Source organism: Saimiri boliviensis, chromosome 11, assembly GCF_048565385.1.
Source record: "Saimiri boliviensis isolate mSaiBol1 chromosome 11, mSaiBol1.pri, whole genome shotgun sequence".
NCBI lineage: Eukaryota > Metazoa > Chordata > Mammalia > Primates > Cebidae > Saimiri > Saimiri boliviensis.
The window spans coordinates 52378672-52404353 of record NC_133459.1 but is presented as its reverse complement, the minus strand read 5'-3'; the positions used below and the strand labels follow the sequence as shown (position 1 = coordinate 52404353).

General features: G+C 46.4%; 2 protein-coding genes across 6 annotated transcripts in view; one reads left to right on the top strand and one right to left on the bottom strand.

Moving 5' to 3' along the window:
* Positions 1–25682, top strand: part of IFT25 (intraflagellar transport 25) — a 59930-nt gene that overhangs the window by 30122 nt on the left and 4126 nt on the right. For 3 of the 5 annotated variants that reach the window (XM_074380859.1, XM_074380858.1, XM_039473571.2), the window contains exon 6: positions 1538–1944. The exons of 1 other annotated variant lie outside the window; for it this stretch is intronic. In XM_074380859.1, the coding sequence (XP_074236960.1) occupies positions 1538–1723 (186 nt within the window). In that variant the 3' untranslated portion in view covers positions 1724–1944. Of the gene's footprint in view, positions 1–792; positions 1414–1537; positions 1945–25682 lie in introns of those variants that run through there. One more of the 5 variants, XM_039473572.2, reaches the window with a different exon arrangement.
* Positions 6638–25629, bottom strand: DIO1 (iodothyronine deiodinase 1). The gene is made up of 4 exons (XM_010348760.3): positions 25239–25629; positions 15107–15250; positions 9715–9914; positions 6638–6740 (listed from the first exon to the last, which is right to left on the bottom strand). The coding sequence occupies exons 1-4, from the start codon at positions 25573–25575 to the stop codon at positions 6672–6674; spliced, it is 750 nt and encodes a 249-aa protein (XP_010347062.2). The 5' UTR covers positions 25576–25629; the 3' UTR covers positions 6638–6671.

Below are 25682 nucleotides of genomic sequence, written 5' to 3'. Positions count from 1 at the left end.
TATATGGTATTTGAAAACAGCATGCTTTAACCTTCATTTTTCTAGGCTTTCAAAAGCTCCTTGTCACCTTAAACCACTCCAAATTTCAGGCAATGAATATGACATGTAGCTTTACCTTTTTGCTTTGTTTTGTTTTTTTACTGCTGAACTACCCCATCACCTTTGCTTGCTTGTTTTTGAGAGAGGGTCTCACTGTTGCCCAGGCTAGAGCACAGTGGTACAAACACGACTCACAGCATCCTCAACCTCCCAGGCTCAGGTGATCCTCCCACCTCAGCCTCCCAGGTAGCTGGAACTACAGACGTATGCCACTATGCCTGGCTAATTTTTTGTATTTTTATAGAGATGGGGGTTTCGCCATGTTGCCCAGGCTAGTCTCGAGCCCCTGGGCTCACAGGATCCTCCCGCCTCAGCCTCCCAATGTGTTGGGAATATAGGCATGAGCCACTGCTCCCAATCCCTCACCTTTTTAAAGTCTCATTTGTCCTCAGTTGGCATCCTGTTTCCCACTCGTGGTCTTTTCTCCACCTGCCACGGAGTCCTGACCAGCACAGTGGTGTGTGTACTGTGTATTAAGGCCTTTGTGTTTGCTTTTCCTCTGCTGTAGTGCTCTTGCCTCTGGTATCGGTATAGCTGGCTTCCTCATTGACATCAGGTCCTTACACAAAATTTCCTTCTCAATAAGACTTTCTCTGGCTTCCCTATCTAAAATTAGATTGTTCCTGCACCTTACTCTTGCAGCAGAAACATGTTCAATCTTTCTTCCCTATTTTATTTTTCTCCTTTTCTTAGGTTAAGGACCTGACTCAACCACCCTGTGCTCTGTATTTGGGAGTTCTTATACCTGGCTCTTCATTTCTATCATTAAAATTCAATTTAATTTTTTTTCTTTTAATGATATTAATGATATCCCATGTATCCTTTGAAAGATGAGGGCAGTGCCACCTGCATTCAGATGTGAACCTTTTGAGTAGGAGGTTTAATCAGCTGGGTTACCCTGGGACTCTCTCATCCTTACAGGGTCAGCCCTGCTGATCACTGTCTAACGTATCTTTTTTCTATTTATCATGTATATCATGTTTATCATCGTTCTCCCTCACTAGAATGAATGTAAGCTCCCGAGGGCAGGGGGTTTTGTTGCTTTTGCTCATGACTGCATCCTCAGGGCTTAGAATCATTCCTGGCATTTATATTTTCAATAAATGTCTGCTGACTGAATAAGTGAACATTGTTCATTTATTTGCATACCTGTCTCTCTTTATACTGTAGAATCTTTGAGGTGCTTTGAATAAAGCTAGTTAACAATATATGAATTTTTAGATCACTTACTGTGGACCAGTGCCTATTACAGTGCCTTTCATAAAATTTAAACCAATAAATACTTATTTAAAGGGATGGATAAAAAAGTAAAAATCTAATGACCTTTCATCCATGTACCAAGTCAAGGCAAAGAAATACTACAGAAATGAAAATTGTGTTTATTACTCACTTATACAGGTTTTTTGTTTGTTTGTTTGTTTGTTTTGTTTTTTTACAGCATATTGCATTGTTGAGTTCTCTCTCAGGAATACCCCTCTGCAGGGGTCACATGTGGGGAGGCATCCTTTGTGGGCTTCACCTTCTAGGTAATGTTCCAGCAGCCCTGTGTAACTTGACCCCAATAGAGAGCCTTCTGGGAGATAATGTGTGGCAGTGTACATCAGAGTTTTTAACATGCATTTAGTCTTTGGCACAGAAAATATCCTAATAATCAGATAAAGGAATATACAAGATAAGTGGACAAAGATTTATAGCAATGATGTCTATAAAATAGAAAAACTGGAAACTACTGTGCAGCTTATATATTAGAAAGTATGATATATACAAACATTTTCTAATTGTATATGAATTTTATATATATACATGTAAAATTTTATATGTATAAAATGGATACTTCTGGCTAAAGATGGTGAGGTAAAGGAATTTTTACTCCATCCCTTTTCTCAACACATTCACAACAAAAAGAATTATACAAAGAAAAACATTCTATCTTCAAGGAAGCAGTTATAACCCCTTAACATCAAACTGGGACACCTACTCACTAAGTACTGTGAAATCAAGATTTTGGTAAAGGAGGAAGCTGAGAACTGACATATGTTCTCTCGAAGCTCGAGACTTTATTAAACATGTCATAGTTATGAAAGGCTTATCCAGCAGTCCCTTGATTAGATTGAAGAGGGCTGCAGGTGGCTCAGGAGGATGGAGAATGTCTCCAGAGAGCCTCAAGGTTAATAACAGAATGGCAGGGAAGATGGAGGTGGAGGAGAATCAGGCAGGATACACCAGAGGAGACTGCTGGAGGTAAAGCATGATGAAGGAATTGTCTTAGCTCCAGCTGCTGTAACAAAATACCATAGACTGGGTAGCTGAAACAACAGACATTTATTTCCTCACCGCTCTGGAGACTCGAAGTCTGAGATCAGGGTGCTGGCAGTTTCTGGTGAACTCTTTCTTCCTCCAGTTTAAGTAGCTGCCATCTTGCTGTGTGCTCACATGACCTCTTCTTCATGTGGGTGCAGAGAGTTCACTCTCTGGTGTCTCTTAAGGGACACCATTCCTGTCATATCAAAGCCACACCCTTATGACTTCATCTAACTTTCATTACCTCTGTATAGGCCCTGTCTCCAAATAAAAGGACCATTGAAGGTTAAACCTTCCACATATGAATTTTGGGGGTGACAGGGCCACAATTCAATCCACAGCAGAAGGTGAAAAAGCATCCAAAGCAAAGGAAGTGTAACTGAAGGGGATTTCTGTGAGCCCCAGCCCAGAGGAAGGAATTTACTTAATAATAAGCTATTCAGGACAGCAAATGTCAATGAAAATTGCAGATTGCCCCCCGCTGACTGCTCGTCCCACACTGTTTCAGCAGATAACAAGCCTCACTAAAGAAGAGACCCAGAAGGGGACTGCTCCAGGCCAGGTTCTCTAGAAGCAGAGCCTCAGACAAGGATTCTTTGAAGAGTGATTTCTTGAGGGAGCGGTCTCAGGAGGAACTTCTAAGGAAGTGAGAGAAGCAAGATCAGGCAGAGGGAAAAATTAAACATATGGCTTCAGCCGAAGTCTAGCCTCAGCCTGATACCATAGGGAGCTCTGGAGCATGACTGGCACCAGAGAAGTACCCTGCCCCACCTTGCAGCAAGGGAGCAGGCTTTGGAATTTCAAATCCATCAGTCATTGGCTGTGGGCCACCCTCAGGAGGAGGACATAATCTCACAGGCATTTCTGGGTAAGACAGCTCCTATCAAGAGAGCAAATTGTCAGGAAAGAATGTATCTGTGAGCCATTAGCCGCCAACATGCACAGCAGCTAGCAGATGAGTACAATGACTTGGTAAAAGGCTTCTGGGCAGAGGACCAACAACACCTACTATAGCAGTGGTTGTCAAAGTGTGGTTCCCGGGACAGCAGCATCAGCCTCACCTGAGACCTTGTCATGCAAATTCCCTAGCTCAAACCCAGATCTATTTGAATCGTAAACTCTAGGGATGAGACCCAAGAAGCTGTGTTGCAGCAAGCCCTCCAGGTGATTTTGTTGCATGCCCAAGTTTGAGAACCATTCAGCTTCACTGGCCTGTATGACTAGCAACTGTAAAAACAAAAGGATTGGAACTGAGTCCAAACCTCTCGCAGTCTCCTACACATAGTCCTTTTTCCACCTCTGCCCATGTTGCTATCCCCACTTGAAATGCCCATCTCCCTTCCCATCTCCTCCAGGCTCCCATCCCAAATTATGGAAGTACTGGGCATCTTTGAAGACCAAGCCCAGATGCCACCAGCTCCATAAAGCATTGTTGGATTCGCCCAGCTCAGAGGATTGCTGTCTCCTCTGTGCCTTCTGAGCATTTAGTCTTCACCACGCTCTAACATATATTCCACCTTGAGTTGTGATTATTGGAGTGTATGTCTGGTCCCCTGTGAGGTTAAGCTGCTGGACAACAGCTGTGCCTTATCCATCTTTGCATAACTCTGCACCCAGAAAAGAATCAATACTCAATGTTTGATGCAATATGTTGAAGAAAATCAAATTGGAAAGCCCAGGGTCCATTTTTATCATTCTGAAAAACTCCTCAGTTCCAGCTACTATTATTTGTTGAAAACTGGGAGATTTCTGTGCATTTATAGACATGATTGCAGGACCATCGGAGAAGCGATTCAGAAGAGCATTGCCTTATATGCTGTCTCCTTTTGTGAAACTTAGTACTTAGGAGGGACAGCGAGTGCTCATCTGTGCTTCAGCCCCGTCATTCTCACAGCTCATTTTCAATATAGCCTCACAAACACCTGCCTGTATTGGCTATGAGTTCCTTGGGCAGGATGGAGAAATTTTATTCAGTATCCCTATTGTCTTGTCCTGCTTCCACTCCTACCCCCAAAAAGAGGGCCCGAGGAGGCAGTTATGGAACAATAATGATGATAATAATAATAGCCAACACTTCCATGACACTTTTCCAAGTCAGCCACAGTTCTGAGTGCTCTACTCATGAATCCTCTAGAGAGCAGGCACACTATTTTATAGGTCAAGATACCAAGGCAGCTTAAGCAAAGTCACCCAGTTGGCAGGAACAGAGCTAGGACTCTGGCCTTGAAGTTAGAGGTCCAGATTGAATCTCAGCTTGTTACTTACTAGTTCTGAGAAGTTATGCAAGTTACTTAACGCTCTGAGCCTTGATTTCCTCATCTGTAAAATGGGGATAATCATCTCCCTTTTGAGTTCTTGAGAGATTAAATGAGATAACATATCTGAAAATTACTGTGCCTGGTAGATGATTAATAGTAACTTTTTTGTTTGGGCCGGGTGCGGTGGCTCAAGCCTGTAATCCCAGCACTTTGGGAGGCCGAGGCGGGTGGATCACGAGGTCAAGAGACCGAGACCATCCTGGTCAACATGGTGAAACCCCGTCTCTACTAAAAATACAAAAAATTAGCTGGGCATGGTGGTGCGTGCCTGTAATCCCAGCTACTCAGGAGGCTGAGGCAGGAGGATTGCCTGAACCCAGGAGGCAGAGGTTGCGGTGAGCTGAGATCTCACCATTGCACTTTAGCCTGGGTAACAAGAGCGAAACTCCGTCTCAGAAAAAAATAAATAACTTTTTTTTTTTTTTTTTAACACAGTCTCACTCTGTCACCCAGACCAGAGTACAGTGGCGCCATCTTGGCGCACTGCAACCTCCGCCTCCTGGGTTCAATTGATTCTTCTGCCTCAGCCTCCCGCAATAATAACTCTTCTTAAAAGAGTAAAATGACAACATTAATAATGTTAACATTGTAGCAACTAAAGTAGAGCTAAAGAGAATATGTTCTCATGCTAGCGAAAGGCCTTTCAGATCCATTTTTATGTCATGCTGTAAAGGTAATTTGATTCCAATGTGAAAAATTATTTCACTCCAGCAGGAGTTCATAAGATAAAACCACATTTAACATGTAACGTAGAGCCTGAATGTTGTTCTCCACAAATGAGGCTCTTCCAGCAAATGGTATTTTTGCTGGTCGGATTACACTGGGCCGATACAAATTGGAAAAGAAAATATAAAGATCACACTGAAGCCATCCAAAATAGCCTAATATGTTTTAATCATTCTGTTACTAGCTTGCTGCATCTTATAACATTTTCTTTTGAATCAAGTCACAGCCGTGTATACTTTAGGCTGTGGCCATCATAAACAAATATGTAAAGACACAGAGTTAAAACAGATGAATAACAATGGTTATCCATTAGTTTGATGTAATCTAACACAAATGACCATTAAGAGACTTGCGAAGAAATCAAAGAAACAGAATTTCACGTAGGAGCTTCTGCGTAACTGAATGACAGCGTTGCTGCTGCCTGTTGTTTGGTTTGGTCAAGGTTATGCTTTTGGGAAGCCAACCCTCCCTTACAGGTGAATATGTTGAAAAGTGAGGCTAGTGGAAGATTTCAGGGTACAGAGAGCTAGATTTCTATAAAATACATTTGAAGATGGTAAAGTGAGTGCTCTCCTCTTCCCTGGTAAAATTAGAGATGTGTTACCATGGAAACCTACCCATCATCACCACCAACGTAGACAGGTTTAAATCTTTTGGCAGGGAGAGGATGACTGCCTCCTCCTGTTTCTAATCCCTCCTCTTCCAACTCCTCATCTCTTCCTGACAACTGGAATTCTTCCCATACTTGGTACTAAAAACCAATTCAGTGTCTTAAGTGATCAATTCCATAAATGCAAACCGGATAAAATGAATTTCCCTAATAGAAGGAAGGCCAGCTTGAATTACGTGGTATCAGAGTGGCTGGAGAGAGACACCGTACCTTAGAAGTGTGCCTGTGGAGTGCGACTGCTCTCTCAAAGACAGTGTGCAATGAATGTGGTCTCCAGGGTGGGAGCAGTGTGAAGCTGTACTTCAGTTCTTTCTTCAATAGGAAACTGGCCTGAACAGCTCGAGTGTTGTGTCATCTTCTGATGATAACAGTTTGTCCTGATTGGGTGCTGTGACCTGTATTCCGCAGCTGGGAGTTGTTTGCTTAGATTAGAATAATCTGAGCTAGTGATTCAGCTAGGGACACAGGTCAAAGGTAGAAGCCAGCTGGGTCTCAGGGAGAGGCAAGCCTTGAGAAGCCCTCCTGTTGGTCACCTAGAATTGAGGTATCTGTCCAGATTAACTGTGGAGTTTTTCCAGAACATCACGAACTTCCTCTGGATTGTAGTTCCAAGGGCCGGATTTACCCTGCAAGAGAAATGAATCAGGCATTCCCAGATTTCCAACTTGTAAGGGACATGTAGGTCTGGAGCTTAGTTGCAAGATCTGGTCAAATGATGTCTACGTGGGCATCGTCAGCATGACTAATTCAATGGCAGTTGCAGCTGTGAGGTGGGTGAAAAAGCGTCTACAGTGCCATCAGCAGTTAACGGGAAGGCTGGACAGAGAAGTAGGAGGAAAACTAAAGGACGTAAAGTGACACAGACTTTCAGAATGAGAAGAAGCCTATACAAATAAGGTTTTCTTCCATAATCAGACCTTCGGACTGGCCTAATCTTCCTCTCTAGCCTCACATCAAGTTCTACCCGTCCTACCTCAGCCATCTCTGCCTCTCCAGTTCTACTGCCCTAGGTCTGCCCTTTTCATCCACAGCTTGGGCAGCTGCCACCCTCCCTCCTATCCCCAGTCCTTACCCTGCTCCCTCTGGTCCATTTTTCATCCAGGAACCAGTGAACTTTCTTCACTGCAACCTCTGCCTTCCGGCCTCAAGTGATTCTCATGCCTCAGCCCCCCGAGTGGCTGGGATTACAGGTACACACCACCATGCCTGCCTAATTTTTGTATTTTTAATAGAGATGGGGTTTTGCCACATGGGCCAGGCTGCTCTCGAACTCCTGGCCTCAAGTGCTCTGCCTGCCTTGGCCACCCAAAATGCCAGGATTACAGGCATGAGCCACCATGCCTGGCCATGGAACCAGTGAACTTTCTTTTGTTGTTGTATTTTGTTTTGAGACAGAGTCTCGCTCTGTCGCCCAGGCTGGAGAGCAGTGGCCCAATCTTTGCTCACTGCAGCCTTTGCCTCCTCAGCCTCCCAAAGTGCTGGGATTACAGGCATGAGCCACTGCACCTGGCCGAACCAGTGAACTTTCTGAGTACAGGTCTGATCATGCCTCTTTCCTGCTCCAAACCCATCAGTGACTCTCCGTTGGCTTATAACCCCTTGGTCCAGAATGAGACCCCTGCCACCCCAGTGTCCCCATCCTTTATTCATACTCTGCCCTACTATGCCTCAGTGCCTCTGCCTACCCTCTTCCCTATGCTGCAGTGATTTTTCACTCACTGTGCTCACTTGGCCAACTCCTTATCCTTCAAGGATCAAGCAATTGCTGCCTCCTCTGAGAAGCCTACCCTTCCCCAGAGGTTGAAAAATGTGCAGCCTGAGAGCCAGGTCGGGGCCGATGCCTCACATGCTTCATCTGCATGCTCTCTGCAGCTGCTCTTGTACTACAACAGCAGAACTGAATTGTTGCGACAGGGATTACTTGGCACGAAGTTGAAAATATTTACTATCCGGCCCCATACAGAAAAGGCATGCTGACCCCTGCTCTGGAGTCCCGCAGCAATAACACTGTACCAGTCTTATTTGGGTCTTCCTTATCCCTCAGCCTGTGAGTGCCTTGAAGTAAGATGTGGATCATTCTTTATTCATTTTTGTGTTTCTGGTGTTTGCTCAGTGCCCAGCTGTCGTGCCTGAACCATGTCTCAGGGTACAGGAAAGGATGAAGGACCTGAATTCTACTGTGACCCTTGCACCACGGGGAATTTAGCTGCAAGTTTCCACTTGTTTCATCTGAATAAGTAGGGTCAGCTTGATCTTGATCTATGGACAGAAGAACATCCACATACTTGATTTCATCTGCTCCCCAAGGCATGAAATCCCTTCTGTAGTTTTAAGACGTAGTTTCTACCTTCTCAAGGGAGGTCAAGACAACTGTGTCTAAAGGGTCAGAGGCTGTGCACTTACCTCCCTCACCCTGACCAGGCTGGAACTCTTTTTTTCTTTTTGAGATGGGAGTCTCGCTCTGTCACCAGGCCAGAGTGCAGTGGCGCGATCTCGGCTCACTGCAACCTCCGCCTCCTGGGTTCGAGGGATTCTCCTGCCTTAGCTTCCCGAGTAGCTGGGACTATAAGTGATGCCACCATACCGAGCTAATTTTTTGTATTTTCAGTAGAGACGGGGTTTCACCATGTTGGCCAGGATGGTCTCGATTTTTTGACCTCATGATCTACCCGCATGGAACTCCTGAGAGGGAACGATCACCAGAAAGGGAGTCTGGACTGCATTTCTGCCTCCCATCCCTGCATCTAGCATTTCCAGCTCCAGACCATGGATTCCATTCCCCGTGAGCCTTCTACCCTGCCAGCCCGGGCTCAGGCCTGCCTCAGATATTAGCAGCATCAGATCTTCTCATTTCTGGCCCACTCCATCAGGGGATTTAGAATTGAAATCAGAGCCTTGACCAGTGTGACCTTGGCAAAGTCAATTCTCCCTCTCTGAACATTGTCTATAAAATAAAAACAGGCCAGACACGGTGGCTCATGCCTGTAATCCCAGCACTTTGGGAGGCCAAGGTGGGCAGATCACTTGAGGTCTGGAATCCAAGACCAGCCTGGCCAACATGGTGAAACCCTATTTCTACCAAAAATACCAAAACTAGCCAGGTGTGGTGTGCACCTGTAATCCCAGCTACTTGAGAGGCTGAGGCCAGAAGAATCGCTTGAACCCGGGAGGTGGAGGTTGCAGTGAGCCGAGATCACTCCACTGCACTCCAGCCTTAGCAACAGAGTGAGAGTCTGTCTCAAAAAACCCCCCAAAAACAAAAACAACAGTCTCTGTCTCTCAGCTTGAAACCAGACCAGGACTGGGCCGTTACCTGGGTTCAAAAGGCAGCCAGGAGGATGCAGCTCCAGTCCAAATGCTAGGGACTTTTGTGTGCATTATTTCATCCCCTGTGAGGTGGGGATCAACATTCCTATTTTGCAGAAGAGGAAATTGAAGGAATTCCAAAAAGTGAAAGGACTCGCCCATGGTCACATGGCTGGTAAATGACTGGGTGATGATTTGAATCCAGTTCTGCTTGATGCAAAGCCTTCTTTTTGCCCATGCCCTCCCTCCCTGGACCCCTTTTCCTCCCTGGGCCCCCTACCCCCAGGTCACCACCTTGTAGAGGATCCTGCCTTCCTGGATTATGTAGAGCCTCTCAGGCAGTGCTGCGTAGAGCTCGCTGCTCTGGTTCTGCATCGTGTCCACTACCACAGGGCACTGGGGGCTCCTGGCCAGCAGCAGATGGGCTGCCTGCAGGCGGTCCTGAAGGTTCTGGTGATTTCTGATATCCACGTTGTTCTTGAAAGCCCAGCCATCTACAAGAGAAAGGCCAGGCAGCAAGTTCCATTGACATGGCACACACTTTCTGCAGACTAAATAGCCCCTCACTTTTAACTGAGGTTCTCAGAGGAGCCCTTGGCAACAATTAGCCTAGTTTCCTATTATGGTTGAATGTGCAAGATCACATCGAGAATTAGTGATTGATCTAAAACTGAAGCCCAGGGCTCTTGGCTGCCAGGCCCCTGCTCTTCAATGTGAAATAGTCCAGTAAACCAGCACTCCTTGATCTTGAATTTGCATGCATCATTTGGGGACGTTGGTAAAGTAAGATTCTGATTTAGTCTGTCGAAGGTGGGGCCGAGAGTCCAGCTAACTTCCAGGAGGCCAAGACCACTGGTGCCTGGACCACACTTGAAGAGGCAAGGTTCTAGATCAGTAGTTCCCTAAGTGTATGTCCCCAGACCAGCAGCATCAGCATCACCTGGAAGCTTGTTAAGTAGTGAAAACCCTAGGCCTCAGCCTAGATGGACTAGGAATGGGACCCAGACATCTGTGTTTTAACAGCCTTCCAGATTATTCTAATTCATATCCAGTTTAAGTCCTACTCTCCAGAGTCTAAACAATTTTCTTCTCCTAATTCTTCACCACAGTGTGCTTTCAAAAATGCAAATCTGGGCTGGGTGCAGTGGCTCACACCTGTAATTCCAACACTTTGGGAGGCTGAGGCGGGCAGATCATCTGAGGTCAGGAGTTCGAGACCACCCTGGCCAACATGGTGAAACCTCATCTCTACTAAAAATACAATTAGCTGGGCGTGGTTGTGCACACCTGTAATCTCAGCCACTTGAGAGGCTCAGGCAGGTGAATCGCTTGAACCCGGGAGGCAGAGGTTGCAGTGAGCCAGGACTACACCATTGTACTCCAACCTAGGTGACAAAAGCAAACTACGTCTAAAAAAAAAAAAGGCAAATCCGAGCATGTCACTCTCCTGCCTAATCTTTGATCTTTCTGTGGCTACTGCCTTCAGGACAAATCAAATCTCAAGCTCCTCTGTGTCGTCCCCCAGGCTCTCAGTGACCTGGCTCCTCCGCATCTCTCCAGCTTTTTGCTCTAGCCAGATGGGTGAAATATTCAGATTCCTTGACCCACCCACCTGCAGAGTAAGCAGAGTGGGGCCTTCTTTTTTCTTAGTTCAGATACTATTACCTCTGCTACTGCAGCTGATGTTGCATGAGCTCTACTGACAGCCGCAAGATCAGCCACTCAGGGTGAGCTCATAGCCAAGTACAATAGCTGGCCTCGCAGTTACCCTTGTTCCCATGCACTCCTAAGCATTCTCCCTGCCTTCTAATCATACTACCCTCCAAACCATCATCCTGCCTGTCCTTGAGAGGCACACAGTGGGCCCACAAGTTGAAAAAAACAACCATAAACTGCTAGTGGCTTTGCCCTTCTACCTGCCCCAAGGTCACGCAGACTCTGAAGCACTGAAGAGGTGAAGCCAACAGAGCTAGAATTCACACTTAGGTCTGAAATTCTAAAGTTTGTGTTCTTCCCACCACACTTCATGCCTCCCCATATTCCACCTGGACAAATGTGGTATGTGGGGACAAGGAGGCCAACTGATTTGGGACACAGACCCCAGATCCACTAGGATTGGTGGACACTGGCTCTCTGTGTTTTATTTCTGAGGTTCAGGCCATACCTACTTCTGTCTGACAGAAACAAAGACCCTTGGGAAGGAGATGGGGAGGAGAAAGAACTGTCTGCATTAGCAATGGTAAATCACAGAGCAGAAAAACTGGTATGTCGGGACAGGAACAGGAAGCCTTTCCTCAGTGGCTTGAGGTGGGAAGCTCTGGGTTCTGAAAAAGGTTAAATTTGCCCAGTCCGACTCCAGGAAAAATGGGTCAAGGGATAGGTCTCAGGACCAGGAAACAATTATCTGTGATGATCCCACTCCTCTTGTGGCAGTTTGCAATTTGTTCTTTTAAAGATTAAAGCTATATCCTTTAGGACCTTGTTACTCAAAGTGTGGACCCTGGACCGGTAGCCTTACCTCACCTGGGCTCCATTCCAGCCTGGCCCTCCTGAACCAATATCTGCATTTACATAAGATCTCCAGGTGACCAGAGTGCACATTAAAGTTTGAGAAGTGCTGCCCCAAGACAATTTAGCTTTGGCTGAACTTCACCTGTCAGCTGTGATGACATCAAGATATTATATCTTCACTGCCATGGAGACTACAAACACCTATGTCACTCACTGCCCAAGGTCTCTTTCTTTAACTGATGGCTGCTGCTGTCACAAAGGGATATTTGACCAAGAGATATATTGTGCTTATGTTTGCTCTGCTAGTCCCCAGGCTGGTTTTTTTTTTTAAGTTTTATTATGGAAATTTCCATATATACGTGTTACGTTTTGGATATGGTTTGGTTGTTCCCACTGAAACTCATGTTGAAATTTGGTCCCCCATGTGGCAGTGTTGAGAGACGGAGCCTAGTGGAAGGTGTTTGGGTCATGGGGGTAGATCGCTCATATAAGGCTTGATGCTGTTCTCAAGTGAGTTCTCACTCTTGCAAGTCTGAATTAATTGTTGCAGGAATGGATTCATTTCTGTGAGAGTGGTTGTTATAAAGTCAGGAACCCCCTCAGGTTTTTGCCTCTTCTTTCCAAGTGTTGACTTCCCCTTTCATCTTCTCCACCATGTCAGGATACAGCACAAAAGCCCTTGCCAGAAGCCAGGGCCATGCCCTTAAACTTCCATCTGCAGAGCCATGGGTTAAATAAATATATTTTCTTTATAAATTATACCATTTAAGGCATTCTTTTATTGCAACACAAAACAGAGTAAGACAATACATGAAGGTAGAGAGAGTGGTATGATGGACCTCCATTTACCTATTTCCTTGTGCTAATATTTTAAGTTGCCCCAAAGTCTTAATAAGGACTTTGGGGGATGTCTGTTATGCCGATGTGCAGAAGGATGGAGTGGGGATGGTTGAGTATCTCAGAAAAGAAGACATGGAATATGCCCTGCGTAAACTGGATGACACCAAATTCTGCTCTCATGAGGGTGAAACTTCCTACATCCGAGTTTATCCTGAGAGAAGCACCAGCTATGGCTACTCACGGTCTCGGTCTGGGTCAAGGGGCCGGGACTCTCCATACCAAAGCAGGGGTTCCCCACACTACTTCTCTCCTTTCAGGCTCTACTGAGACAGGTGATGGGAATTTTTTCTTTATTTTTTAGGTTGACTGAGCTGTTTTGTGCTCAGAATCTACATTCCAGATTGATCATTTAGTGTCTTAGGAAATTTTTTTAATTTTTTTTTTAAAAGAAAAAAACTGCATAATTTCTACCAGGGCCATATTAGCAGTGAAACATTTTAAACTGCAGAAATTGTGGTTTTGGTTCAGAAGCAAGTTGTATATTTTTCACCCGATTATGGGAAAGAAATCAGTTCTGTCTTTGTGGGTTACTCTGCTATGGAGATCAGCAGTTACTGTTACTGAGTTGGCCCATTCTGTTTAGAAATATATTTTAAACGTTTAGTAATTGAAAATAATAATAATAATAATAATAATAATAATAAGCTGCCATTTAAACGAACACAATAATAAGTTGAAAGCAGTCCTTAAACCTTTAGGTGTATATAAATCAAGATGTAATGGGTCTGGGTGGTGCCCTGGAATATGCATTTTTAGTAAGCAGTCCAGGTGGTTCTAACACCAGGCATCTAGGGACCACACCGGGAAAAGCACTGATGGTCCAACTTGGCTGAGAATTAATCAGTAGTAATCTCTGTGCTTACAACACACAGACAAACCAGCAAAGCTTATATTGTCCTAAACACTTACCTAACTTTTACTGAGCTCTGACTGTGTGACATGGACTCTGCTGGTGCTGGGTGACAGAAATGAGTCAGACAGCTTCTCTCCCATCTTGTGGGGAGATGAGTGAGCACATGACTTTTGTTCCTCTTGGCCACACCAGGCTTCTTGCCTTATTCAATCTCCAGATTTCAGATTTGGGCCAAACTCATGAATTCAAGCCCCGTGGAGATCAGGGAGATGGAGGGGTGTCTGACCCTTTTATAAAGTTCAATGGGCTTCTACAACTTCTAGACCAAGGTGTAGAAATTTCAGGGAGGGACGTGTCTTGCCCTTTATAAGGAAGAACTTTCTCATGAACAGAGCTGTCCAGCAAAGGAGCAGGATTTCCTGAGAAGTAATGAAGATGGGTGACCACTAGTTAGGAGCTGTAGAAAGGATTTTCTCCCAGGTAAAAGCTGGCCTAAAGTAGTGGTTCTCTAAGTGTGCTCCCAAGACCAGAAGCATCTGTGTCACCTGGAACTTGTGAGAAATGCACATTCTGGGGTCCCCATCCCAGACGGACTCGACCCCGGGGTGTGGTCCAGCAGTCTGTTTTAACAAGCACCCCAGGTGGTCCTGATGCTTACCAAAGCTTCGGAACTACTGACGGAGGTGAACTGTAATGTCGCTTGGAGTCTTGGGATGTATTTTATAAGCTGCCATATAGGTCAGGCACAGTAGCTCACACCTGTAATCCCAGTACTTTGGGAGGCCGACGTGGGCAGATTGCTTGAACCTAGGAGTTTGAGACCAGCCTGAGTAACGTGGTGAAACTCTGTCTCTATAAAAAATATAAAAAAAACTAGCTGGGCATGGTGGCATGTGCCTGCAGTCCCAGCTACTCGGGAGGCTGAGGCAGGAGGATCAATTTAGCCCAGGAGGTTGAGGCTGCAGTGAGCCATATGAGTGCTACTGCACTCCAGCCCCAGCCCAGGCAACAGAATGAGACCTTGTCTCAAAAAAAAAAAAAAAAAAAAAAAAGAAAAAGGAAAAGAAAATTGCCATATGGCCATTCATTTCACCTGTCACATTTTGAATGGGTCTAAATTCCTCGTAAATGTGTTCAAATCAGTTCCTCTCCCTTGACTTCCCTGTTTATCTGATGAAAATGTTAGAATCCTCTCCCAGCCAGACTCTGTCACTGCAGGTGTTCTGCTCTCTGTAAAGCACAGACTGTGAGGTTAGCCTAGCGCGGGGCCTGAGAGTGGTGGGCGCACAGCGAAGAGCGGCTCTTCCCCTCTCTCCTCCTCTTCCGCCCTCCACCTTCCAACCTTGAGATGGGGCCTGGGGGAAAGAGAGAGAGAAAAGAGACAGCAGGAAGAGGTGGAAGAGGCAGAGAATCTTCCTGTACCTGATGCATGTGCTTCTTCAATGTAAATGATGAGAAAATCTGCTACGGAACTAAAGTCTTCAGTAAGTCTCTTGAATTGGTCAAATTTGAACATAAATGAAGGTCAGGTACAACTTCCAAAATTCAGCACCAGGGGCCTGTTGCCTGAAACAGAAAGAACCATCACAAACTGAGACTCTACACACAGCTTTCTTTTATAAGCACCATTTTCACTCCTATGTTCAAATCTGCTATTTCCCCCCACCACACACCCCAGGAAGGGTCCTAGGCACTGGGGTCCAAAGTCTAGAGAGTATGACTTAGCAGGGGCTGCTAAATGAGAGGTTTTTGTTAGGTGGTTTCAGCAGACCACCTGCAGTTGCTGCATGTCAGGCTCCTTAAATATGATGAGGAGCCCCTTTCATGCGGTTTATGAGGCAGGCAGGCATCCGTTCTCTCATGTGATGGGATTAGTAATGCTGCAGGGTTGGTCATTTGTCTCCATTTTATAGGCAAAGAAACTGAGCTTTACACACTTGCTCCAGGTCACACAGCAGGTCAGTGAGGAGTTAAAATGAACATTCTGGTTTCAGGACTCTTGGTTTAGTGCTCTTTCTATTCATAGCACTTCAGTTTCTTCGTCCACAAGAGGGCATAATAATACTTTATAGCACTGTTATGAGGAGTAAATAAATTTAGAGTTAAGGGCTTCATCTGGTGCCTGGCCTATAGTAGGTGCTTAGCTGTTGCTATGAGCTTTTATCTCCTCCCTGAGCTATGAAGCTGGGAGGCACCAAAGGCAGCTCCACAAAGAAAGTGAACGGTTGGAGAAGGAACTGCTGCATAATTTGCTGGGCCTGCTGCCAAATGAAAATGCAGGGCTCCTTGTCCAAAAAGTGGGGGAAAGTGCCATAAAATTCATTAAAATAGGGGGGTGGGGAGGTGGGGAGAGATGGCATGGGGAGAAATGCCAGATATAGGTGAGGGGGAGGAAGGCAGCAAATCACACTGCCATGTGTGTACCTATGCAACCATCTTGCATGTTCTTCACATGTACCCCAAAACCGAAAATGCAATTTAAAAAAATTTTTTTAAATTAAAAAAAAATTCATTAAAATATAAAGACGTTTCCTTCTTTTTTTTGAGACGGAGTCTCGCTCTGTCGCCCAGGCTGGAATGCAGTGGCGCAATCTCAGCTCACTACAACCTCCACCTCCTGGGTTCAAGTGATTTTCCTGCCTTAGACTCTTGAGTAGCTGGGACTCTAGATGCGTGCCGCCACACCTGGCTAATTTTTGTATTTTTAGTAGAGACAGGGTTTCACCATGGTGGCCAGGTTGGTCTCAGACTCCTGACCTCAGGTGATCCACCTGCCTTGGCCTCCCAAAGATGTTTCTAATTTTCTACGGTCCCTCCTTTTAGTTGCTATTTAATGTCATACTCCCCTGATACAGGGATATTCATAGAGTGAGAGCAGATCCTCACAGCTACCCAGCATCCCAGAAACTAAGTATGCGTGGACCTCCCCTCTCCCTCCAGCCACCAGACCAACATGCCATGCCCCACCCAAAATCACAGAAGTTGAGCCAGACACGGCCCCTTCCCACCTGCCCACTACCCCAACCCACAGGGTATTGCAACCTCTGTGAGGGACGTACTAGGTACCTTGATGAGGGAAGGGGTAGGCGAGAGGCTCCCCCTACCCTTGGTCACTGTGAGCCCGGGATGGGGACAGCTGCCATGAGACAATGGGGGATGTGACACCTGATCCCCACCTTCCTCACTTGACCCCCACCTTCCTCACCTGACCCCCACCTTCCTCACTTCTGTATCCAGGCCCACTCTAGGGTCAGGAGATGGCAGCAGTCTGTGGGTGGGAGCAGGAAGGAACACCTGGGGATGGGAGAGTGGGCCCTGGAGAACATGTCCTGGCGGGGCAGGGAGGCTGTGGAAGGCAGGAGCCTGTGTGAGCAGAGCCTCCAAGTCCTCCGGGCATGTTCCATTGTCACATAGGGTTTCACTTACAAAATGCAGATTCAAAGATAAAATTTTGAAGAATTTCAAGAAATACTTTGCAACTCTGGTGTACTAAAAACAGCAACAACAAAAATTCAAGACAGCTGCTGTAGAACATTAAACCCCAAGGACAAGGCCCTTTTGAGTATGGGTCCCTGTGCGATTCACTGGTTCCGTGTCCATGAAGCCAGCCCTGGGTGGAAGGCTTCTGTAACTCCCCATCCTAGCCTGAGGACAACTCTGGGGAGCAGCCAGCCCCCTGTGGTTTCTTAGAGCCAGAGCTGACAATGTTGAGCCCTTACCAATATATCTATTGGAGCGTGGCTGGTCTTGCACTGTGACATGGCCTGTTTAAGTGTCCACATGCTCCCCAGCGCCCCCTACTCATTGTCCCCTGAGGCCAGGGCCTGTTTCTCATTCATCCTCATATCTCCAACATGTAGCACACTCTCATTTTATCTAGAAGTATTTATTCAGCACTTAAAATATGCGAGTCTCCCTGCCACACACTGGGGATTCCACAGAGAATGAGACCAGCAGCTCTCTGGCTGTGTGCAGTTTGAAGTCTGCTTAATGGGAGACAGGCAAAAAAAGTAAGTCAATGCATAAATGAGGACGTTTCCAATTATGATCAGTGTTAGGAGACAGACTAGAAAGGAGTGATCTACTTTAGACAGGTGGGGCAGAGAGGAGCTGCCATTAACCTGAGAAATGAAGGACAGGCGGCCAGCTGCGGGGGCTCACGCCTGTAATCCCAGCACTTTGGGAGGCCAAGGTGGGCAGATCATGAGGTCAAGGAGTCCCCAAGGAGGGACAGAATTTGGTGTGTTCAAGGCCCCACAAAAGCACTGACATGGGAAGCAACAAGAGAGGGGTTAGAGAATTAGGGACGGGCCAGAGCAGGTAGGCTCTCATAAGCCTTTGTAAAGAATCTGGATTTTATTCTAGGTATGTGGGCTAACATGGGGATAGAAAGCACGGGTGGTCAATATTGTTGCATATCTGCTTTCTCTGTTTTCTTTTTTAAGAGACGAGATCTAGTTATGTTGCCCAGGCTGGAGTGCAGTGGCTATTCACAGGTACCATCATAATACACTACAGCCTTGAACTTCTAGGCTCAAGCGATCCTCCTGCTGCAACCTTCTTAGTTGCTGGAACTAAAGGCACACTTGATTACATTCGACTCATTTCTTGCAGTTTTAGCTGCTCAGCTCCTAACTCTTCTTCCTACTTAGAATTCCCTATTTTGTAGTCTATTTATGAAACAGTGTGCCCAGCCTTGCTCTGTGGAAGACAGAAGGGCCAGGTTCACACTTTACCCCGGCAGCCAGGGCTCAGGCAGTGACCCCAGCTGGGCTAATTATACTCTTCCACATAGATCTTTGATTCTGGGAGTCATTGAGATGGTAGAATTCATCCACAGACCAGTGTGGTGCCCCTGTAAGGGATGGTGATGGGTTCCCATGGCAACCACAATGACAGCAGCATTCAAGCCCAACTATTGATGCTAAAAGACAGTCCAATCAAGACCAGCTGATATTGATTCTAGAAAGCATTCAACATCTTTCCAGTATGTTCCTTTATGTACATATGTGTATGTGACCAAGAAAACCAGAGGGAGCTTCTGTTGCTTACAAGCCAGAACCCTGACTGCTACAGTAGAGCTATGTAATGACAGATTTACACTTGAAGATCACTCTGGCTGCTCTGTGGAGAAAGGACTAAGAGTGAGAAGGAAAGTGAGGGATAAGCAGTTGGGGGCATTGGAGAAGTCTACATGAAAGACAATGGGCCTGGACGCAATAGCTCATGCCTGTAATCCCAGCACTTTGAGAGGCCGAGGCAGGAGGATCGCATGAGCCCATGAGTTCGAGACCACCCTGGGCAACATAGCAAGACTTCGCCTGCACACACACAAAAAAATTAGCTGGTCCTGGTAGTATGTGTCTGTAGTCCCAGCTACTCAGGAGGCTGAGGCCAGAGGATCCCTTAAGCCCAAGAGGTTGAGGCTGTAGTCAGCTGTGATTGTGCCACTGTACTCCAGCCTGGGTGACAGAATGAGACTGTGTCTCTACGAGAGGCGGTAGGGGGAGGGAGGGAGAGGAAGAGAGAGAGAGGGAGAGAGAGAGAGAGAGAATGAGAGCCTGGGCTTGCTAATGTAGGCCAATAGAGTTGGGGAGAAGGTGGAATTGACAGGGCTTGCTGATAGATGGTGAGTAGAGGGCATCTTAACTTGCTTATTTGGTTTATTTGGTTAACTATACCTCCTCCGTGTTCTGCTATTCTGCAAAGAATTTAAAGCTCCTTACACCTATATTAAAATATTAAATATACTTTTTTTATTTTATTTTATTTACTTTTTTCAGGCTGGAGTGCAAAGGTGCGACCTCAGCTCACTGCAACCTCCGCCTCCCAAGTTCAAGCAATTCCCCTGCCTCAGCCTCCCAAGTAGCTGGGATTACAGGTGCATACCACCACACCCAGCTAATTTTTGTGTTTTCAGTAGAGATGGGGTTTCATCATGTTGGCCAGGCTGGTCTCAAGCTCCTGACCTTGGGTGATCTGCCCACCTTGACCTCCCAAAGTACTGGGATTACAGGTGTGAGCTACCATGCCTGGCCAGATTTTGTTCTAATCATGCCCCTCTGGGAGGCATACAACAGGAGGGGAAAATGGAATACACACAGGCCATAGATCCCATGCATTTTTTTGTAACTGAGCTATATTTTGACTCTGAGTTTCCTGCTGGCCAAGTAAAAGAAGAAACAAAACTGGTTTATATTCCTTATATAGAGAAAGGCTGGGCACACTGTTTCATAAACAGAATACAAAAAAGAGAATTCTAAGTAGGAAGGAGAGTTAGGAGCTGGGCAGCCAAAACTGCAAAAAATGAGTCAGATACAGACAAGTGTGTCTATGGTTCCAGCTACTTAGAAGACTGAGGCAGGAGGATCGCTTGAGCCCAGAAGTTCAAGACTGTATTATATGATGATAGCACTTGTGAATAGCTGCTGTACTCCAGCCTGGGCAACATAACAAGATCTTGTCTCTTAAAAAAAAGAAAGAAAGAAAATATGCAAATATTGATTTTTATAGCCCCAGTCTCTGCTGGTTGACTGCACTATGATTCCTCACCCATGTGATAAGGAGGCCCAGGCTTCAGGAGGGCAGCTCAGAGGTCAACTGTGGCCAAGTGGCCAGTCACTGGCCTCCTATGACCCCAGAGAGTCACTCTGTCACTCTTTAGGTAGGAACCCAAAAAGCCTGGGCCACATAGCAAGACTCCGTCGCTTAAAAAAAAATTACCCAGTCGTGGTGACACATGTCTAGCCCCAGCTACTTAGGAGGCTGAGGTGGGAAGGCCACTTAAGCCCAGGAATGAGATTGCTGTGAACTATGATCGTGCCAGTGCACTCCAGCCTGGGCAACAGCATGAGACTCCATCTCAATAAAAATAAAAACTAAAAATAAAAAATAAATAACCCGAAAGATTTATGGTTGTGATCAACTAAGTATCAGCTGTATAAAAGCTTGTTTTTAATTGGGAAAAAATTCAACATCCACTGATTCAGACCCTGGAAGACACAGAGCCATTTGTTTAATTATTTGTCGTGTGGTTGGGTACAGTGGTCAATATTGAGGGCAAAGTTTAAGCTAAGTTATCTGCTTTCCTCAGCAGCAGAGAGATAAAGGATGAGTACATGGGGGCTGATTCCCTGCCCATGTCCACAGATCACAGTGCAGAGAAGACCATTTCAAGAATCCAGGCCAGGCGCGGTGGCTCATGCCTATAATCCCAGCACTCCGGGAGGCCGAGGCAGGTGGATCATGAGGTCAGGCATTCGAGACCAGCCTGGCCAACATAGTGAAACCCTGTCTCTACTAAAAATACAAAAAATTAGCCGGATGTGGTAGAGAGTGCCTGTAATCCCAGCTACTCAGGAGACTGAGGCAGGAGAATTGCTGGAACCTGGGAGGAGGAGGTTGCAGTGAGCCAAGATCACACCACTGCACTCCAGCCTGGGCAACAGTGTGAGACTCTGTCTCAAAATAATAATAATAATAATAATCATCATCATCATCATCATCTAGTGAAGGCCGGGCGCGGTGGCTCATGCCTGTAATCCCAGCACTTTGGGAGGCCGAGGCGGGTGGATCACGAGGTCAAGAGATCGAGATCATCCTGGTCAACATGGTGAAACCCCGTCTCTACTAAAAAAATACAAAAAATTAGCTGGGCATGGTGGCGCGTGCCTGTAATCCCAGCTACTCAGGAGGCTGAGGCAGGAGAATTGCCTGAACCCAGGAGGCAAAGGTTGCGGTGAGCCGAGATCGTGCCATTGCACTCCAGCCTGGGTAACGGGAGCAAAACTCCATCTCTAAAAAAAAAAAAAAATCTAGTGAAGACTATCAAGTCCAACTCCTTTGTATACATGAGAAAACAGCCCGGGTCAGTAACTGCCTCATCAGGATCTCTCAGCAGAGAAATCCTATTTATTGTTACTGGACAACACTTGTAAGTATACTTGGAAAAATGTTAAAAGATTTCAAACAGGGGCTGAAATAAAACCAATTTCAGACTAACTCTCGTTATCCAGAAAGTAAATCATCCAGAACTTGCCTTCTGCCACACCATGCCAGTTACTGATGTTTTGCACTGTGTGTGTCCAAGAGTGTGTGTATATTGTGTGTGTGCATGTGTGTGGACACACCGAGGACTGGAGGTGGCCGAGAGTTTCCCTGAGCTCCTGCTGTCTCATCCAGTAACAGCAAGTGCACGAGCTGAGAGTCAGAAGGCACACATTCTAGTTCTGGCTCTTCTAAGAACTCCCTGTGTGACTCTAAGCAAGTCATTCACCTTTCTGGGCCTTTGCATTTGAAAAATGAAGCAGCTGCTTTAGATTATCAGTAAAAATTCTTCAGGTCTCTCTGTCTGTGTCTCTGAGTTCAGAGTTTATACCCAAAGCATACAATAGAGCTTTTTGGTGGCCTAGTAGATTTCAAAGTATTACAACATGTCTTTTTCTTTCTTTCTTTCTTTCTTTTTATTTTTTGAGACAGAATCTTGCTTTGTTGCCTAGGCCGGAGTGTAGTGGCATGATCTTGGCTCACTGCAACCTCCGCCTAGGATTACAAGCTCAGAGGTCAACTGTGGCCAAGTGGCCAGTCACTGGCCTCCTATGACCCCAGAGAGTCACTCTGTCACTCTTTAGGTAGGAACTCAAAAAGCCTGGGCCACATAGCAAGACTCCGTCACTTAAAAAAAAATTACCCAGTCGTGGTGACACACGTCTAGCCCCAGCTACTTAGAAGGCTGAGGTGGGAAGACCGCTTAAGCCCAGGAATGAGATGGGCTTACAGGCGCACACCATGACACCCAGCTAATTTTTGTATTTTCAGTAGAGACAGGATTTCATCAGATTGGCCAGGCTGGTCTTGAACCCCTGACCTCAAGTGATTCACTGGCCTCGGCCTCCCAAAGTGCTGGGATGACAGGTGTGAGCCACTGCACCCAGTCAATATATTTCTAATAAGCAGAACTGATTATGTTTACTTCCCACTTAGAAACTCTTCCAGAACTCACCAGGATAAAGTCAACCTGCAGCTACGACACACAAGGCCCCATAAGCTCCGGTTCCTGATGATGCCTTCTGCCTCATCCTTCACCCCTTCCTGCCTCTGGGACCCCACTTCTGCCAAACTGAATGATGCTCTTCCACTTCTCAGACCTCTGTTGCTCCTCCCTTCTGCCCTGCCCTGCTTCCCATACCCGCCTTCCTCACCCACCCCAAGGTTTCACTGCCCCTAGACAATCAGTTTACCATCCTCTCCTCCAGGAAGCTTTCCCTCGCCACCTCCTTACCCTACTCTTGACAGGGTTCCTTCCCCAGTGCCCTCTGCTTCCTTGACACAACACCGTCTCTCACGCAGGGTTCAGAGGCTTTCCAGGGCAGAGGCCTATGCTGTTTATTTCTGTGTTGTTAGTACCTACGATTTCAGGGGACTTTAGGTTAGTGTGTTGAAATTCATCTCTATTTTGCAACTAGATTTTTCTTTTGCTTCAGTTTCCTCCTCTCGCCATTAAAAATTATTTATTTATTTATTTATTTATGAGACAGGGTCTTGCTCTGTCACGTAGACTGGAATGCACTGGTAGGAACACAGCTCACTGCAGCCTCGACTCCTGGGCTCCAGTAACCTCAAGTCAGCCTTCTGAGTAGCTGGAACTACAGATGCACACCACCTCACCCCACTAATTTTTAAATATTTTGTAGAGACAGGGCTCCACTCTGTTGCACAGGCTGTTCTTGAACTGCTGGGCTCAAGCAATCCTCCCACTTGGCTGCTCACAGTGCAGGGTTTACAAGCGTGGCCTCTGCACCTGGTCACTCAACATTTTATAGTCTCAGCTGCAGCAGCAGGGAGCAAAAACAAATTGAACAGTCTATTTTATTTTATTTTGAGCCAGAGTCTTACTCTGTCACCCAGGCTGGAGTGCAGTGGCATGATCTCAGCTCACTGCAACCTCCGCCTCCTGGGTTCAAGCGATGAGATTATAGGCGCCTGCCACCATGCCCGGCTGATTTTTGTATTTTTAGTAGAGATGGGGTTTCACCATGTTAGCCAGGTTGGTCTCAAACTCCTGACCTCAAGTGATCCACCCACCTTGGTCTCCCAAAGTGTTGGAATTACAGGTGTGAGCCACTGTGCCTGGCCCAAATTGAACAGTCTTTAAAATGTAAACCGACTTCCTGAAAGCGGGCAGTTAGGTGATGCAAGTACATTCTGTGAACTGGCCATGAGGCAAGCTGGCTTTCAGGGAACTGATCTGGAGATGATTGGCATTCAGCAAATTGGCCTAATTCTGTTACAGTGCTTGGCACACGGGCATGTGGTAAGTTAGTTATTACCATTGCTCGTATTACCAGAGGAATTAGTTGAATAAACTGAGGTCATTTGTGCACTGTGGTTTAAAATTATGAATGAACAACAACAAAAAAAGAAGCTCCTGCCTTCCCCTCTGAAACACTCTTCCCTTTTTCCTTGCCAAGCTACAAAAATGTTACTCATTCTTCAAGACCTAGTTCCAGAGCCACCTCCTACAGGAAACCTTCCAAGTCCTGCAGGCAAAAGTTCTGTTTTTTTTATAGCCTCCTCCATTTCACTTCTATGGAACTGTAAACTCCTCACGTGCACACGCTCATAGGCACATGAAATTCCAGGAGGAGGATATAGTATTCAGGGTTTCCCAAACTACTTTGACCAGGGAACACTACATAGTAAAGCATATCTGTGGACTTTAGGTTCTAAAGAACATGCTTCGAAAAACGCAGGATAGGCTGGGCACAGTGGCTCATGCCTGTAATCCCAGCATTTTGGAAGGCCAAGGTCAGTGGATCACTTGAGTCTAGGAGTTCAAGACCAGCCTGGGCAACATGGTGAAACCCCTACCTCTACAAAAAATTAAAAAATGAGCTGAATATTGTGGTGTGCACTTGTAGTCCCAGGTACTAGGGAGGCTAAGGTGGGAGCATGGCTGGGAAGTCAAGGATGCACCACTATACTCCAGCCTGGGCAATAGAGTGAAACCCTGTCTCAAAAAAAAAATTTTTTTTTAAAGGAAGATAAAAGAAGAACAAGGAAAGCACGGGATAAACCAGCTGCCTCAGGTGCCTTCTCTACCTGCTGCATCTAGGCCCTGGGCCAAGCATGCTGAGGAATCCAGAGATAAATCAGACACACACCCTTTCCTGAGGCTCCCCATTGGGCAAGGAAATAAAACTTGTGCTTAGGTAGCCAGGTGCCAGGCAGAAAGCAGCAGTGTCCAAGGAGAGGCGCAGACAGAGAGCCATGAGCCGAACGGAGAGAGGCAGATCGGCCTGTGCAGTAAGAGCAGTGTTCCAGGGGCTGAAATGCCGGACAGGGTGGTTCGTGATGTGAGTGCCTGGGAAGGTGGTGATGTTACTTAGAGAAACAGAATCCACAAGAAGTCCTAGTTACAGGAAGCAGGAAGAGGACGAGTTCCACAAGGTGCAGCAAGAGTATTAGGAGAATTCAGGACTTTCCAACCCATCTCCTCATCCCCCTCTACCGGTGCTATTTCAAGCACCCCGCAAGTGGGTAGCAGCCTCCTGACCTTGCATAAAGTCCCAAATGTTGCACCTCTGTCCTGAGAGGTGGACCACTGGGCAGTTTGGGGCCAGACCCCCTAGCTCAGTCGTGTCCTCTAGTCGCTGCCAACGGACCTTCAGGACGAACCAGAAATACTGGGTGCTGAAAAAGGTCGGGATCCAGTTGTCGTGGCTGAAGTTAGGGTTCCTGGTCATACCCGTCTTGTCGCCCATGGCTAGTATGTTCTTCTTGACTCTGTCTGGAAACAATGTCAGAAGCAGTTTGCCCACAGCCACATGCACAGCCACCTCCAAGAGCACCCAGAGCCTCTTCAGCCATAGCCCTGGCCCGGGCAGCCCCATCTCGGCACAGCCAGAGTGAGCTCTGAGACCTACGGGCAGAGAGGCTGCAGCCAGGCGACACTGGGCGGAGCTGAATGAAGGTACAGGGTAGGAGCAGCCAACCCGGG